The sequence below is a fragment of the Phaeoacremonium minimum genome (assembly GCF_000392275.1).
Source record: "Phaeoacremonium minimum UCRPA7 unplaced genomic scaffold PA7_03_scaffold_44, whole genome shotgun sequence".
Taxonomy (NCBI): Eukaryota; Fungi; Ascomycota; class Sordariomycetes; order Togniniales; family Togniniaceae; genus Phaeoacremonium; species Phaeoacremonium minimum.
This window is the reverse complement of record NW_006920951.1, coordinates 493,072-505,874: the sequence shown is the minus strand read 5'-3', so window position 1 is coordinate 505,874 and position 12,803 is coordinate 493,072. Positions and strand designations below refer to the sequence as shown.

Genomic DNA, 12,803 nt, shown 5'->3' with positions numbered 1-12,803 from the left:
GCCGGCGGCGGCGGCGGCGGCGGCGAGCGGCTGTTCGTCGTCCACGGCCTGCCGGAGGACTACGTCAAGGCGCTGCGCGCGTCCCTGGACATCGACCCGGCATTCATCGAGGCGCACGCCGGCCGCAGGCGCTACCGCCCGCTGCGGTGGCGGCGGGACGCCGCGTTCGCGCACTACGAGTACCCGGAGCTTGTGCGCGGGTACGGCGCCGCGGCGCTGACGCGGTTCCGGGGCCTGTCGGCGGCGCGGCTGGCGGCGGTCGACTTCCTCGACGACCCCATCATCCGCTCGGTGTCGGAGGACGGGGACACGGCCGCGGTGTTCTGCCATGCGTCGCTGTGGATCACCGCCCGCGCGGACGTGCTCTTCGTAGACCGGCCGCTGTGGCGAGACCCGGCGTCGCCGCTGCGCAAGGCGCGGCGGAGGGTGTCTGTCACGAAGCCGTACCAGCTGCGCCCGGGGAGCAGCGGCCAGGAGAAGCGCAACTCGTGGGACGTCAAGCTCGCCGAGGGCGACGAGATTGGCAGCCTGGAGGACGTCCTGCAGGAGACGCTGAAGGACGCGGCTGGCGTCGGGGACAGGCTGATGGACATACTGTCGGAGCTGGCGCACGACCACTGGCTGGAGCTGTTCGAGGTGCTTGCGCCGCATCAGTTGCCGGCGGTCCATGACGGCGGATCACTCTACTGGCATGTCACGCAGAGCCTGGAGCAGAACTTCGATATGGCCAAGTATCTCGCTCGTCAGGGCCAGCAGGTCCGGATCGGCTGTCCCGACTGGGAGGCGCTGATCCAGCGAACGCAGCGCCGAGTCGAGCTGCTGTCAACCCTTGGCTCAAGGCCTAGCATCTCGAAGAAGTCCACCAAGCTCTCTGGGCCAAAAATGTTCGCCCGTGAATCCACAGCCGGAGCGTCGGGGAAAGGCCCCAAGAAGCCAGTCCAAGGGGACGAAAATCAGCGCAGCTTGGACAGGGTCAGCTATCTAGGCGGCATCCTGCTGCCCTTCTCGATCGTGTCCGGCATCCTCTCGATGAACGAGGACTTTGAGCCGGGCGGCGGCCTGTTCTGGGTCTTCTGGGCCGTCTCCGTGCCCATTGCCGCGCTGACGATGCTCGTCATCTACGCAGACATCATCCGCAAGGCGGAGGTCTGGGTCGAGGTCGCGGCCGACGGCGTCGCGCACGTGCTGGCTGCGGCGCCGATGTCTGCTGCGGTCCCGATCGAGATCGGCGAGGACAAGCCTCCGCGCCCGAGCCAGCAGAGCGGCCGCGTGGGGGAGGGTGATGTCCAGACGAGGATCACGCCGCATGCGGTCACGTATAGTGCTGGTGATGAGGTGATTATTGATATACAGGCGGAGAGTCACGAGCAGGCTGTGGACGAGGTCGACGACGGCCTGGATGAGGCTCCTGAAGAGCCCACGATGATCGTGGAGACGCCATCTGGGGGCGGCAAGCCAAGGGCGTGGCGGAAGGAACAGCTGGGTTGGTATGGAGCATGCAAGGCGATCCTTGGGTTTAGAAAACCCAGGGATGCTGCTGATATCCCGCTTGGGACACCTGCTGGCGGCAGACGGAGCAGGCGGCAGACCAGAACTTACTGAGGTGCAACACGTAGATAAATGTCTGCCACCTAAATTAGATATACCAAAGTGCTCATATCAGGCCAACTCAAGCCATGGCTCAATGTAATTCAGACCTGGGGCTACTTTAGACGAAGTTGGATTGCTGAGTCACGGCATACGGTTGTGCAATCCAATCGTTGCACCGAGTCATGTAAGCTGGGACTACTTGCTTTGTACTACAGATGAAACCTTCGTCGTGGTGTTCCTCCTCGATTGCGTGGCATATTGGGCGTACAAGTGGTGTTCCCATTGTTCGAATAGATCAAACCGTGTCTGGAATTCTCAAAGAGGCGTGGACAGTCAAATGGGAAGCAAGGACATCCCGGGAAATATCTCAGACCGTGAGGCATCATTGAATGGATGATGCCTTTCTTTAATGATGAAAGAATGCTTAACTTTTCTTGCTCTTAATCCCTGAGTAAAATGATACTATGCAGTAGATATATTTGCCAAGAACTCTTGTCTTGCATGCCCCGCCCATCATGTTGGTCAGCCTCATTCATTGATGGATACCTAGCTAGGCATAGGGTTTCAGGTACACTATGGCAACAACTACAACTCCAGCAGGAGATAAAACGTTTATTACCAGCTATTCCAAAGGTAATAACCGCTAAAGATAAATCTCGATCGAGCAAGATATATCCTACAAGAAGGGAAAGCCGAGCAAAAAAACGGGTATAGAGTAGAAAAGTGGTTACCGTAATAATCTCTGAAAGAACAGCGGCAAAAAAAAGAAACTCAACGCCACAGCTGTTCATAACAATGCCAGCTGCCGTGCCTACGTGGACATGGGTAGATAAAGAACACATGGACCTATAGGAACTGCAAGCCGGTTCTTCTCTTGAGTGAACGACTGAGGCCCCAAATAGAGCATCGTGGTAGCCTAGAGGCTGGGTAACGGGTGGGTGGGCACTGCTCGACCCAGCTCATCATCCATCATCCATCATCCATCAGGCTTCTACTGTACATGTAGGCAAGGCAGTTCTCTTATCTTATCGGGCAGCTTTCTGTGGGCGATTACATGTACGCACAAAAGCTGGAGGACGGGCGCACTCTACTGCGTAGACTCTCAATGCGGGCAAAAGATGAGGTCAATATCTTGCAGGGGTTGACACAAGGCTCTGACACCGCCCCGCCGAGCTAGAAGAGAGTACCTCTAGGTACAAGCAACGCCAGCGGGGTACCTCTTTGTCTCGTCAGGTTGGCGGGGGAATCGCCTCACTCAGCGACAGCTAGCAGGAGCAATTACCAGCAACAGAACGGCCATCAGCGCGGAAATTTCGTCTGAAGGCTAAATTGTGGGATTGGGCATCATTGGAGCTTTCTAACAGCTTCCTGAAAATTCAGAGATCCGTGCTTTTTTGTGGGTGCTGGAAGCCAAGCGAGCAAAAAGGCGGCTGCGGGTTGCCACCAGAAACCGCTGGTATTCTGTGGAAAACGCAGGAACACACTGGGTCACTCGGTGTACCTCCTCAGAAGCTTCGAGAATCGCAGTCCCCAACCCCACCAGCCCACCAGCCCGCCGCCTGTTTGGCTTTAAAATAATCCCCAAGCTGCAGTCTCTGCCTTCTCTGCTCTCTTTTCTTCCCTCATCCTCATCAACAATATCACCGAATAAATCCTCCTTTTCTTTTTCTCAAATCGCCTAAGAGATACCCCGAAGTCGTCAAGACTTTCTCTTGCTTGAGGCTTTCGTTTTGAGATACCATCAAATCCGCATTTTCCACACGAACTCTCATCTTCTACTACCCCGCACATCCACATCCCACAACCACAACCACAACCACACACAATGGCGCCCGCTGTCGGTATCGATCTGGGCACGACCTACTCCTGTGTCGGTGTCTTCCGTGATGACAGAATCGAGATCATTGCAAATGGTGAGTTCTAGATACCCGAAACCCATTTTTTTTATCAGTTTGCAGTCATACTAACAGTTCTCCAGACCAGGGTAACCGCACAACCCCCTCGTTCGTGGCCTTCACGGACACCGAGCGTCTCATTGGAGATGCCGCCAAGAACCAGGTCGCCATGAACCCTCAGAACACCGTCTTCGACGCCAAGCGATTGATCGGCCGCAAGTTCTCTGACTCTGAGGTGCAAGCGGATATGAAGCACTTCCCCTTCAAGGTCATCGAGCGTGGCGGCAAGCCCGTCATCGAGGTCGAGTTCAAGGGCGAGAACAAGCAGTTCACTCCCGAGGAGATTTCCTCCATGGTCCTGACCAAGATGAGAGAGACTGCTGAGGCCTACCTGGGTGGTACTGTCAATAACGCTGTCGTTACTGTCCCCGCCTACTTCAACGACTCTCAGCGTCAGGCTACCAAGGATGCTGGTCTCATCGCCGGCCTGAACGTCCTCCGTATCATCAACGAGCCCACTGCTGCGGCCATTGCCTACGGTCTCGACAAGAAGGTCGAGGGTGAGCGCAACGTCCTCATCTTCGATCTTGGTGGTGGTACTTTCGATGTTTCTCTCCTGACTATCGAGGAGGGTATCTTCGAGGTCAAGTCTACCGCCGGAGACACTCACTTGGGTGGTGAGGACTTCGACAATCGTCTTGTTAACCATTTCGTAAACGAATTCAAGAGAAAGCATAAGAAAGATCTTTCTAGCAATGCTCGTGCTCTGCGTCGTCTTCGCACTGCTTGCGAGCGTGCCAAGCGTACTCTGTCTTCGTCTGCCCAGACCTCCATCGAGATCGACTCTCTCTTCGAGGGTATTGACTTCTACACCTCCATCACCCGTGCTCGTTTCGAGGAGCTCTGCCAGGATCTCTTCCGATCCACTCTGCAGCCCGTCGACCGCGTCCTCACCGATGCTAAGATCGACAAGTCTCAGGTCCACGAGATCGTTCTCGTCGGTGGCTCTACCCGTATCCCCCGCATCCAGAAGCTCATTACCGACTACTTCAACGGCAAGGAGCCCAACAAGTCCATCAACCCCGATGAGGCTGTTGCCTACGGTGCTGCTGTCCAGGCTGCTATCCTGTCTGGCGACACCAGCTCCAAGTCCACCAACGAGATCCTGCTGCTCGATGTGGCTCCTCTCTCCATCGGTATCGAGACTGCTGGCGGTATGATGACCAAGCTCATCCCCCGCAACACCACCATTCCTACTAAGAAGTCCGAGGTGTTCTCCACCTTCTCCGACAACCAGCCTGGTGTGCTTATCCAGGTCTACGAGGGTGAGCGTCAACGCACCAAGGACAACAACCTGCTCGGCAAGTTCGAGCTGACTGGCATCCCGCCTGCTCCCCGTGGTGTCCCCCAGATTGAGGTCACCTTCGATGTTGATGCCAACGGTATCATCAACGTCAGCGCCCTCGAGAAGGGTACTGGCAAGACCAACCAGATCGTCATCACCAATGACAAGGGCCGTCTTTCCAAGGAGGACATTGAGCGCATGCTTGCTGAGGCCGAGAAGTTCAAGGAGGAGGATGAGGCTGAGGGCCGCCGTGTTGCTGCCAAGAACGGCCTTGAGTCATATGCCTACTCTCTTCGCAACACTCTCAGCGACTCCAAGGTCGATGAGAAGCTCGATGCCTCCGACAAGGAGACTCTCAAGACTGAGATCGACAAGATTGTTGCCTGGCTCGATGAGAACCAGCAGGCTACTCGTGAGGAGTACGAGGAGCACCAGAAGGAGCTTGAGGGTGTTGCCAACCCCATCATGATGAAGTTCTACGGTGCTGGTGGCGCTGGCGGTATGCCCGGTGGCATGCCCGGCGGTGCTCCTGGTGGCTTCCCTGGCGCGGGTGGCCCCGGTGGTGCTGCTCCTCACGATGACGGCCCCACCGTTGAGGAGGTCGACTAAAGAGTCAAAGCATCATCATAATGTTGTTGTTCTTTCGCACTCTTAGATTGATCCTGCATAAATATGAGATTGCAGTGCGCGCTCAGTAATATGCAGTTGGCAGTTCAGGAAGGATTCACAGGCACGGTTAGACTTTGCTTTTTCATGACTGATGATCAGGGGAAAAGTTCAGGTGGCTATACAAGTGCATGGATGTACTTTAATTGATTCCCAGATTCATGAATATGAAGAAATTCAAAAACTCCTAGGTCCCAACAACCTTGTATGTGAAATGAACTTGACATGTCTTTTTGTGAGACTATGTAATCCCCAGTAATTCCTTGTCCAAAATACTGTAAAAGCCATGCTGTATTGTGAGTGTCGCTATAAAACTTATGAGTCTCCCATCACCAATCTCATTTACAGTCCCTGTCTAATCCTCCGAAGTCTTTCCATCTCCGCCTGCTGCCACTCAGCATCGCTGACGTCCGGCTGCTCGTACGTCTCATTGAACACCGTCCCCGGCTCGACCTTGCGCTCCCGCGGCTCCCAGATGTCCTCGCTGCTGGGCTTCCCCGGCCCGTACTTGGCGTGCTCCTTCTTGCGGTAGTGCTCGCGGATGAGGTCCTCCTTCATCGGGCCCGAGTAGCCCTTGCTGCGCATGCAGAACCAGAAGTCGTCCCACAGGTCGCTGCACGTCCGCACCGAGCCGTACCGGTAGATGGCGTTCCACTGGCCGCCGGGGGACTGGCAGTGGAAGGCGAGGTCGAATGCTTGCCGGCAGTCCATTGTGGTGGGGAGGAGCGACTCGGCTATGGATTCGGTGGGTGTCTCGGTGGCGGAAGGACTTGATGTTGGAGGCAATGCGTCTGTGTAGGTTGCTCGGGAGGAGACATCGTTTGTAGGCGTAGTGTTTGAGGAGGGAGTGGACGCTGAAGAGCGAGAAAACCAAGACGACCACGATGATGGCTTTGGTGACGGCTCTGGTGGTGCCGTGGGCTGCTGTGAGGGCGCCGGCGGTGACCGGGCGGGAGCTGGCTGTGCGGGCTTGCTGCTGCCTCCCATCTCAGCCTGGATCAGAGCTAGGAACTTCGTGATCTCGGGATCGGCATCTGGCTCGGCTTGCGGGGTGGAGGTGGGTGCTCGCGGCGGTGGTTGAGCAGGCGCTTGCGATGAAGGCTTTGCCGGAGCCTCGTTGGCCCATAACCAACCCATCTTGAGCCTTGATCGAGTGCTGTCTGATGCCACTAGCAAAGTCTGTTCGTCTGCAATGGTACTACCCGTCAATATTTACAAAGATCTGGGTTATCTGACCATTGGTGAGGGGTAGCGATGGGGGTTAGAAGAAGCATCTGTGATCTACATGCCATGGCAGTCTGCCGGGCCGGCCAATCAGTGCAGGCGGAGATTTGCAGTCTTTGGAGCTCTAGCCGGTCCCACCCCAGCACGATAGTGACCTCATAGCCCTCAGTAGCTATGAGGGAGGCTAAGGAACCTGGTTTAAAGCGTCAACAACGCGACAAAACGGGCTGCGATCTCTAGACTCCTCTACTTGATCTGAAGCTGTTGTAGCAAGTCGACTTCAAGGCGACCCTACAGACTCCGACTTCAAGGAATTGTGCCCTGGGTTTCCTATACTTGCGCCGAGCAGCTCAGCCCTTGGCAGCGCATAGGGTGATTTCCACCACCACCTGCCATCCACTCTTTCTCTTGACCATGAGGCAATGATTCCAAGACGCATTGCATTCAGCCGCATCGCGCGGCCGGGTCTGGCAGCCCAGGTCATTCACCGGCCACAAGCTCGACTGCCGCCGCCGCGATGGGCAACCAAAGCATGGGAGAGTACAACGACTGGCGACCAGAAGTCGGGACACATCTATGCCGGCCCGAACGAGTCAATCATCTTCTTTGACAGTAAGTGGTTTCGTAGAATGCGCCTACTCGGTGCGGTGTACTAATCTCATCGCCCAGACTTGTTCCCATTGAAGCTAAGCACCCTCATCTGGAGACCATGGCAGACCGATCGGGACCTGTCAACGCTGCTCAAGAAGTTTGACGAGTCATCTTTGGGTATAATGGACCCAATCAACATGGTCAAGAGAGCCATTCCATCGAGCCTGCCAATAAAGGTCACAGACATCATTCCAAGACTCAAGGATGGCGGTGCCTTCGTCCGGTTTACCTACTCGCCCGAAACCTCACCAGCCGAGGTTGAAGAAGCTCTGAGGAAGATCTTGGACGAGAAGCCGATACGCCCGTGGTTCAACCCTTTCCGCGGCATCAAGGCCGGCCTCGTTCAAGGCGTGCCGTGGTTGGAGGACTTATACAGGTTTCCCAAGAGCCGTCTGAGGGTAGAATTCGTACCTAAAGAGCCCGGCTCGGAGGCTGTCGAACTTCCCCAGGAAACTCTCTATTCACTCTTTCGACGATATGGAAAGATCGCCGAGATCACTCCTCAACCTCCAGACTCGAAAGTGCTGCCAAAATTTGCTTACGTCGATTTCGTACTCGTTCGAGATGCAATTATGGCAAGGAACACAATGCATAACTTCGTCGTCCCAGAGAATGAAGGAGGTGGTAAGCTCGGCACGAAAATCAGAATGTCTTACGAGCAGAAGGTCAAGGCGCATCATATCTGGTCTTGGGTCACCAACCACCCACGGATCGTCATCCCGGTGGTAGCAGCTCTCATCGCTGGTCTCACCGTTATCATCTTTGACCCAATCCGCGAATTCTTTATCAAGGCGCATATCCAACACAAGTTCAGGCTCACAAATAGCAAGCTGTACAAGTGGTTCAAGAGGCAGACTAATGACATATTGTCCTTCAGACGCCAGAAGGGCGAGGAAGCGGGCCTCAAGGCTCTCTTCACCCACCGACGGGACGCCATTGACTCAATCCGAACCTGGCTGCTGGAGACGGCGGATACTTTCATCGTTGTTCAAGGCCCACGGGGCTCGGGCAAGGAGGAGCTCGTGATTGATCAGGCTTTGGGAAACCGTAAAGACGTTCTTGTTATTGACTGCAAGCCAATAACTGAAGCTCGGGGCGAGAGCGGAACCATCAAACACCTGGCGGCAGAGGTCGGATACCGGCCTATCTTCTCATGGGCGAACCAGATGAGCTCATTGATAGACCTGGCGGTTCAGTCTACGACCGGAGTCAAATCAGGCTTCTCAGAGACGCTCGACTCTCAGCTCAGCAAGATCCTGCAGACGACTGCCGCTGCGCTAAAGTCGGTGACCTTGGAGGGCCGGGACAAAAACGACAAGGACTTTAGCGCCTCGGAGGATGCTTTCCTTGAGGCGCACCCCGAGAAGCGAGCGGTTGTGGTCATCCAGAACTTCCTCCACAAGAGTGATGAGAACAACCTCGTCTACGACAAGATAGCAGATTGGGCGGCAGCACTTGTGCAAGCCAACATCGCTCATGTCATTTTTCTCACCAACGACACCTCATATTCCAAGTCTCTGTCAAAATCCTTGCCAGACAGAGTATTCAGGCAAATTGCCCTTGGTGATCTCTCGCCGGACGTTGCTAAGAAGTACGTCCTGAGCCATCTTGAGGAAACTGACTTGGAGAAGGTTAAAGCTCCACAACACGAGGAATCTGAAGGAGGTGACACTGAAGAGAAACGCGAGCAGCAGGAACGTACGGAAAAGGAACATCGCCGCGACATGACTGAACTCGATGAGGTCATCGAAGCCCTAGGTGGAAGGCTGACCGATCTTGAGTTCCTCGCACGTCGCCTAAAGAGTGGCCAGAGCCCCAAGGAGGCCGTGACAGAGATTATCGACCAGAGCGCCTCTGAGATCATCAAAATGTTCCTCCTGGCCGGGAGCGGCAGCTCCAAGGACAAGAAATACTCCACTGAGCAAGTCTGGTTCCTCATCAAGGAGATTGCCAGCAAGGAGAGTCTGCGCTACAATGAGGTGCTTCTCTCCGACACTTTCGCTTCCTCGACTACGTCAGGTGCCGAGAACGGCGAAGCCGCACTCGAGAGTTTGGTAAATGCCGAGCTGATCATCGTGACATCCCACAAGGGGAGGCCGCAAACCATCAGGGCCGGAAAACCTGTGTATCAGTCCGCTTTCAACACACTCCTGCGCGACCCAGTTCTGAAGGCAAGGATGGACATGGCGGTGCTGAAAGAGCTGGCCAAGGTTGAGGCGAAGACTATTGACAAGTGTGAGCAGGAGCTCAGTCTCTTGGGCTCACTGCCTAAGCAGCCGGCGCAGACAGGAGAGAGAGTGAATTATCTCCTGACCAAGCTCCAGGACAGCCAGACAAAGATAGCGGGCTACGAAAAAGACATTGGCGCTTTGAAGAAGGTTCTAAAACATGAGGCATAATAAGGGCATTGGCAGTGGCAGTGGGTGGAGTTTATGGTTCGGGGCACATGGCAAAGGGATGGGGAAAAGGCAGGATGTGACGGGAGCTTATGATACCCTTCCAGGCCTTTTCTCATGTATTCATAGGTATTCAAATAATCTTGACTCTGTCCCATGTAGCAAATGAGTAGTGCTTCCCATACACAATACAAAAATACTGTGGCATTAATCAATACGAGTCCAAACTCTCGTGACATGTACAATGATATCCGACGCGATAAAAAGACGAGAGCCTCCAAGGATAATTTTCCCTTCCCAACACAGCCCTACAACCAACCACAAGGCAGACTTCATAATTCATTAACCCAGCATACTTAGCTCTGCTTGGCCAGGATTCGCGGTGACTTCGCAACCCTGGGCAAAGAATATCCTCGCATGCTGGTCATAATCGTTCTCAATACTGTAGTAATTGCCTGCGTTGTGTCAGTTATCATCCTGTAGTGTATGGTTGTAGCAACTCCTTACCTCTCGGCACAAACCACATGCCTCCATTTTTTATCCTGAACTCTGTTTCGCCCACCGAGACCTTGACACGCCCAGTATACACAAAGAATGTCATGTGCATCTTTCTCGAGTTCTTCGGGCGCTTGATCGAGCCAGGTGGCATGTCGACCACACCAGAGCCGAAGAAGGGCATACTCAGCGTTTTAGCGAAGCGGAATTTCGCATTACGAATATCCCGGGTTTCTATCGCCGAGCCCGCAATGGCAACCTGCTCCTCGACAACCTCAACCTCGTCGTCCATAGCGGGAGGGTTGAACTCGTGATCTGGATTCCATACAATGACCTCGCCAGTCACGACGCCTGGATCCTCCTCCCAAGGCTCTACCTCTTCTTCAGACTCCTCATCCGAGGTTATGCGCTTTGACTTCTTGCCCGGAGCGCGTCCTGCCCGGCCCTTGCGCTTTGTCGGCCTGTCATCCTCCTGCTCCTCTACGCGAACAATTTCCTTGATCTTCGGTAGGAAAATATGCGCTTTGCCATCTTCCAGGATATCTCCTCCATCATGTTCCACGTGCTCGTTCTTCCAGAACGCAAGGGGCTTGTAGGAGGTTCGGCCCGATCGGGTCTGGAAGATGCCCGGGGCGGCACCGGGTGTCTCGCGACGCATAATCATCAAGCCTCTGCTCTTTGGTGGAGGAGGCCCACGAGGTGGCTCAACAAAAGACGCCTCGCCCACGGCGGGTGACTCTCGCTTACGGCCCCGTTTGGCCTTCTGCGCGGTCGTGGCCTTCTTGATGGCTTTCGATGGCTTGGATGACTCTGCTTCAACATCAGAGCCTGCAACTCTCGGTCGTCCTGCCTTTCCCGTTGGTCCTCTCTTCGCTTCTTTGGCGCTCGCAGCATCACTTTCTTCACCTCCGGAGCGGCGTCTTTTAGTTGGCTTCTCGGTCGCATCGTCATCCTGGACTCCCTTGCCCTTTGCTGGTCTGCCGCGCTTCCTTCCAGCTCTGATTGGTTCATCAGACTCGTCTGGCGTAGGTTCTTGTTCCACTGTAGGCTCGGGTTCCTGATCCTCCTCGGGCTCCTCTGGTAGGGCGTTCTTCTTAGGGCGTCCTTTGCGGCCAGCAGCGGGCTTCGGCGCCAGGTCTACCTCCTCCTCTTCCTCCTCCTCCTCTGGCTCGTCCTCTTCTTCAGGTCCTTGGACATCGTTGTCAATATAGTCATCAACGCCGGCATCGATAATGGCCATAGACTCATCATCATTTGCCGGCAAAGACGCATTGTCAGATTCGTCGTCTTCGTCCTCTTGCGATTGATGACCGTTCGTAACACCGTTTGGCTTTTCACCGAATCTCTTTGTGCCGTTAGCAGTCGGCTTGGCCGCGCTAAGTGACTGCATCCCGAAATCTAGCCTTCTCTTCACCGTTTGTGAGGAGCTGGGTCCGCGGGGGTGAACAACTGATCCGCGCGCCGGTGAAGATGAAGGACCAAGTGCTGGGTTCTTGATCGCTGGGGACTGAAGGAAGGTCTTTGGCGGCGACCGGCCACGAGGGATAGGCAGCTGCACACCGTTTCGTGCGTTCATGAAAGCAGACGGTGCGGGACCAGTAGCTTCGAGAACAGGCGCGTTAGTTTCAGAGCTCGGAAGCCAGGAGGGCCTGGTTTGGCATGCATACTCTCGTCAATGTCCATCTCTATCTCCTCCTCGTCGCTCTCCTCGGAGTCGTCCTCGATCACGCGGAGATTCTCCTTCTCAACCTCGACCACGCGGCGATTCTCTTTCTCAGGAGACGAAAATAGGTCATCGAGGGGCTGCATCCCGTGCTCGTCGCGCACACCGGTATCCTTCAGAAACACGCCCGTTTTCCTGAATAGAAATCGTCAATCGCCGTTGATCTGCTTGGAAAAGCGTCATCGTCCTACTCACCGTCCTCTCACTCCCAAATCGTAGATGTGCTCATTTTGCGACTGCGAGCGCCGCTGCGCCGTTGTGCGCGGCGCCATTTTGTTGAGAGGTGCTGTTTGCTGGCTAGAGCTGCGCGCTTGATCGAGAACGAGAAATATCCTTCAGCAACGTTGATAATACAGTCAATCACAGCAGACGTCGAGCGAATGCGCAGAGTGTCGTTAAGGAGGGGCGAGTTGGTGTTGTGTACGTCGAACAGTCGCGGAGCAATTTTGGTGTTCCTCCTAGGTTCATTCACTTAATTACTGGGGGTAGGGGGGGCAAGCGCTAATATGGTTGGCTGCCGGACGCGTTCTCGCGCGGTCACACGCGTCCGCCCAGAGCGACCACCTTATCGGAGTCAACAATCTTCCCTTATTACTGTACTAAAAGGGCTACTTACAGACGACTTTGCATCTATCGTCTAATTCACTACAGTTACCCAGCCGTTATTACATAGTAATTTGCAGGAGGGTTTCTACCTTGATTTGAACCTTCATTGCAAATATTGAATAAACGCATGGCAGTATATTGAGGGGACACATTCTCAAATCACTGTGGAAGTTGATCTAGGATTGGAGTACATTCAAAATCGTCAGAGTCAA

At 54.8% G+C, this 12,803-nt stretch overlaps 4 protein-coding genes across 4 annotated transcripts; 2 read left to right on the top strand and 2 right to left on the bottom strand.

The window, feature by feature from the left end:
- Positions 1–3,415: 3,415 nt before the first annotated feature.
- UCRPA7_916 (putative hsp70-like protein) lies at positions 3,416–5,439 on the top strand (the record flags this gene model as incomplete). The annotated part of the gene is made up of 2 exons (XM_007913506.1): positions 3,416–3,503; positions 3,569–5,439. The coding sequence occupies 2 exons, from the start codon at positions 3,416–3,418 to the stop codon at positions 5,437–5,439; spliced, it is 1,959 nt and encodes a 652-aa protein (XP_007911697.1).
- A 399-nt stretch (positions 5,440–5,838) lies between these two features.
- Positions 5,839–6,207, bottom strand: UCRPA7_915 (hypothetical protein; the record flags this gene model as incomplete). The annotated part of the gene is made up of 1 exon (XM_007913505.1): positions 5,839–6,207. One exon carries the CDS (start codon positions 6,205–6,207, stop codon positions 5,839–5,841), a length of 369 nt encoding a protein of 122 aa, XP_007911696.1.
- Positions 6,208–7,142: 935 nt separating this feature from the next.
- On the top strand, positions 7,143–9,770 carry UCRPA7_914 (putative mitochondrial escape protein 2 protein; the record flags this gene model as incomplete). Its single annotated transcript, XM_007913504.1, has 2 exons — positions 7,143–7,332; positions 7,390–9,770. 2 exons carry the CDS (start codon positions 7,143–7,145, stop codon positions 9,768–9,770), a joined length of 2,571 nt encoding a protein of 856 aa, XP_007911695.1.
- A 339-nt stretch (positions 9,771–10,109) lies between these two features.
- On the bottom strand, positions 10,110–12,257 carry UCRPA7_913 (putative cupin domain-containing protein; the record flags this gene model as incomplete). The annotated part of the gene is made up of 4 exons (XM_007913503.1): positions 10,110–10,222; positions 10,275–11,864; positions 11,930–12,120; positions 12,181–12,257. 4 exons carry the CDS (start codon positions 12,255–12,257, stop codon positions 10,110–10,112), a joined length of 1,971 nt encoding a protein of 656 aa, XP_007911694.1.
- Positions 12,258–12,803: the final 546 nt, after the last annotated feature.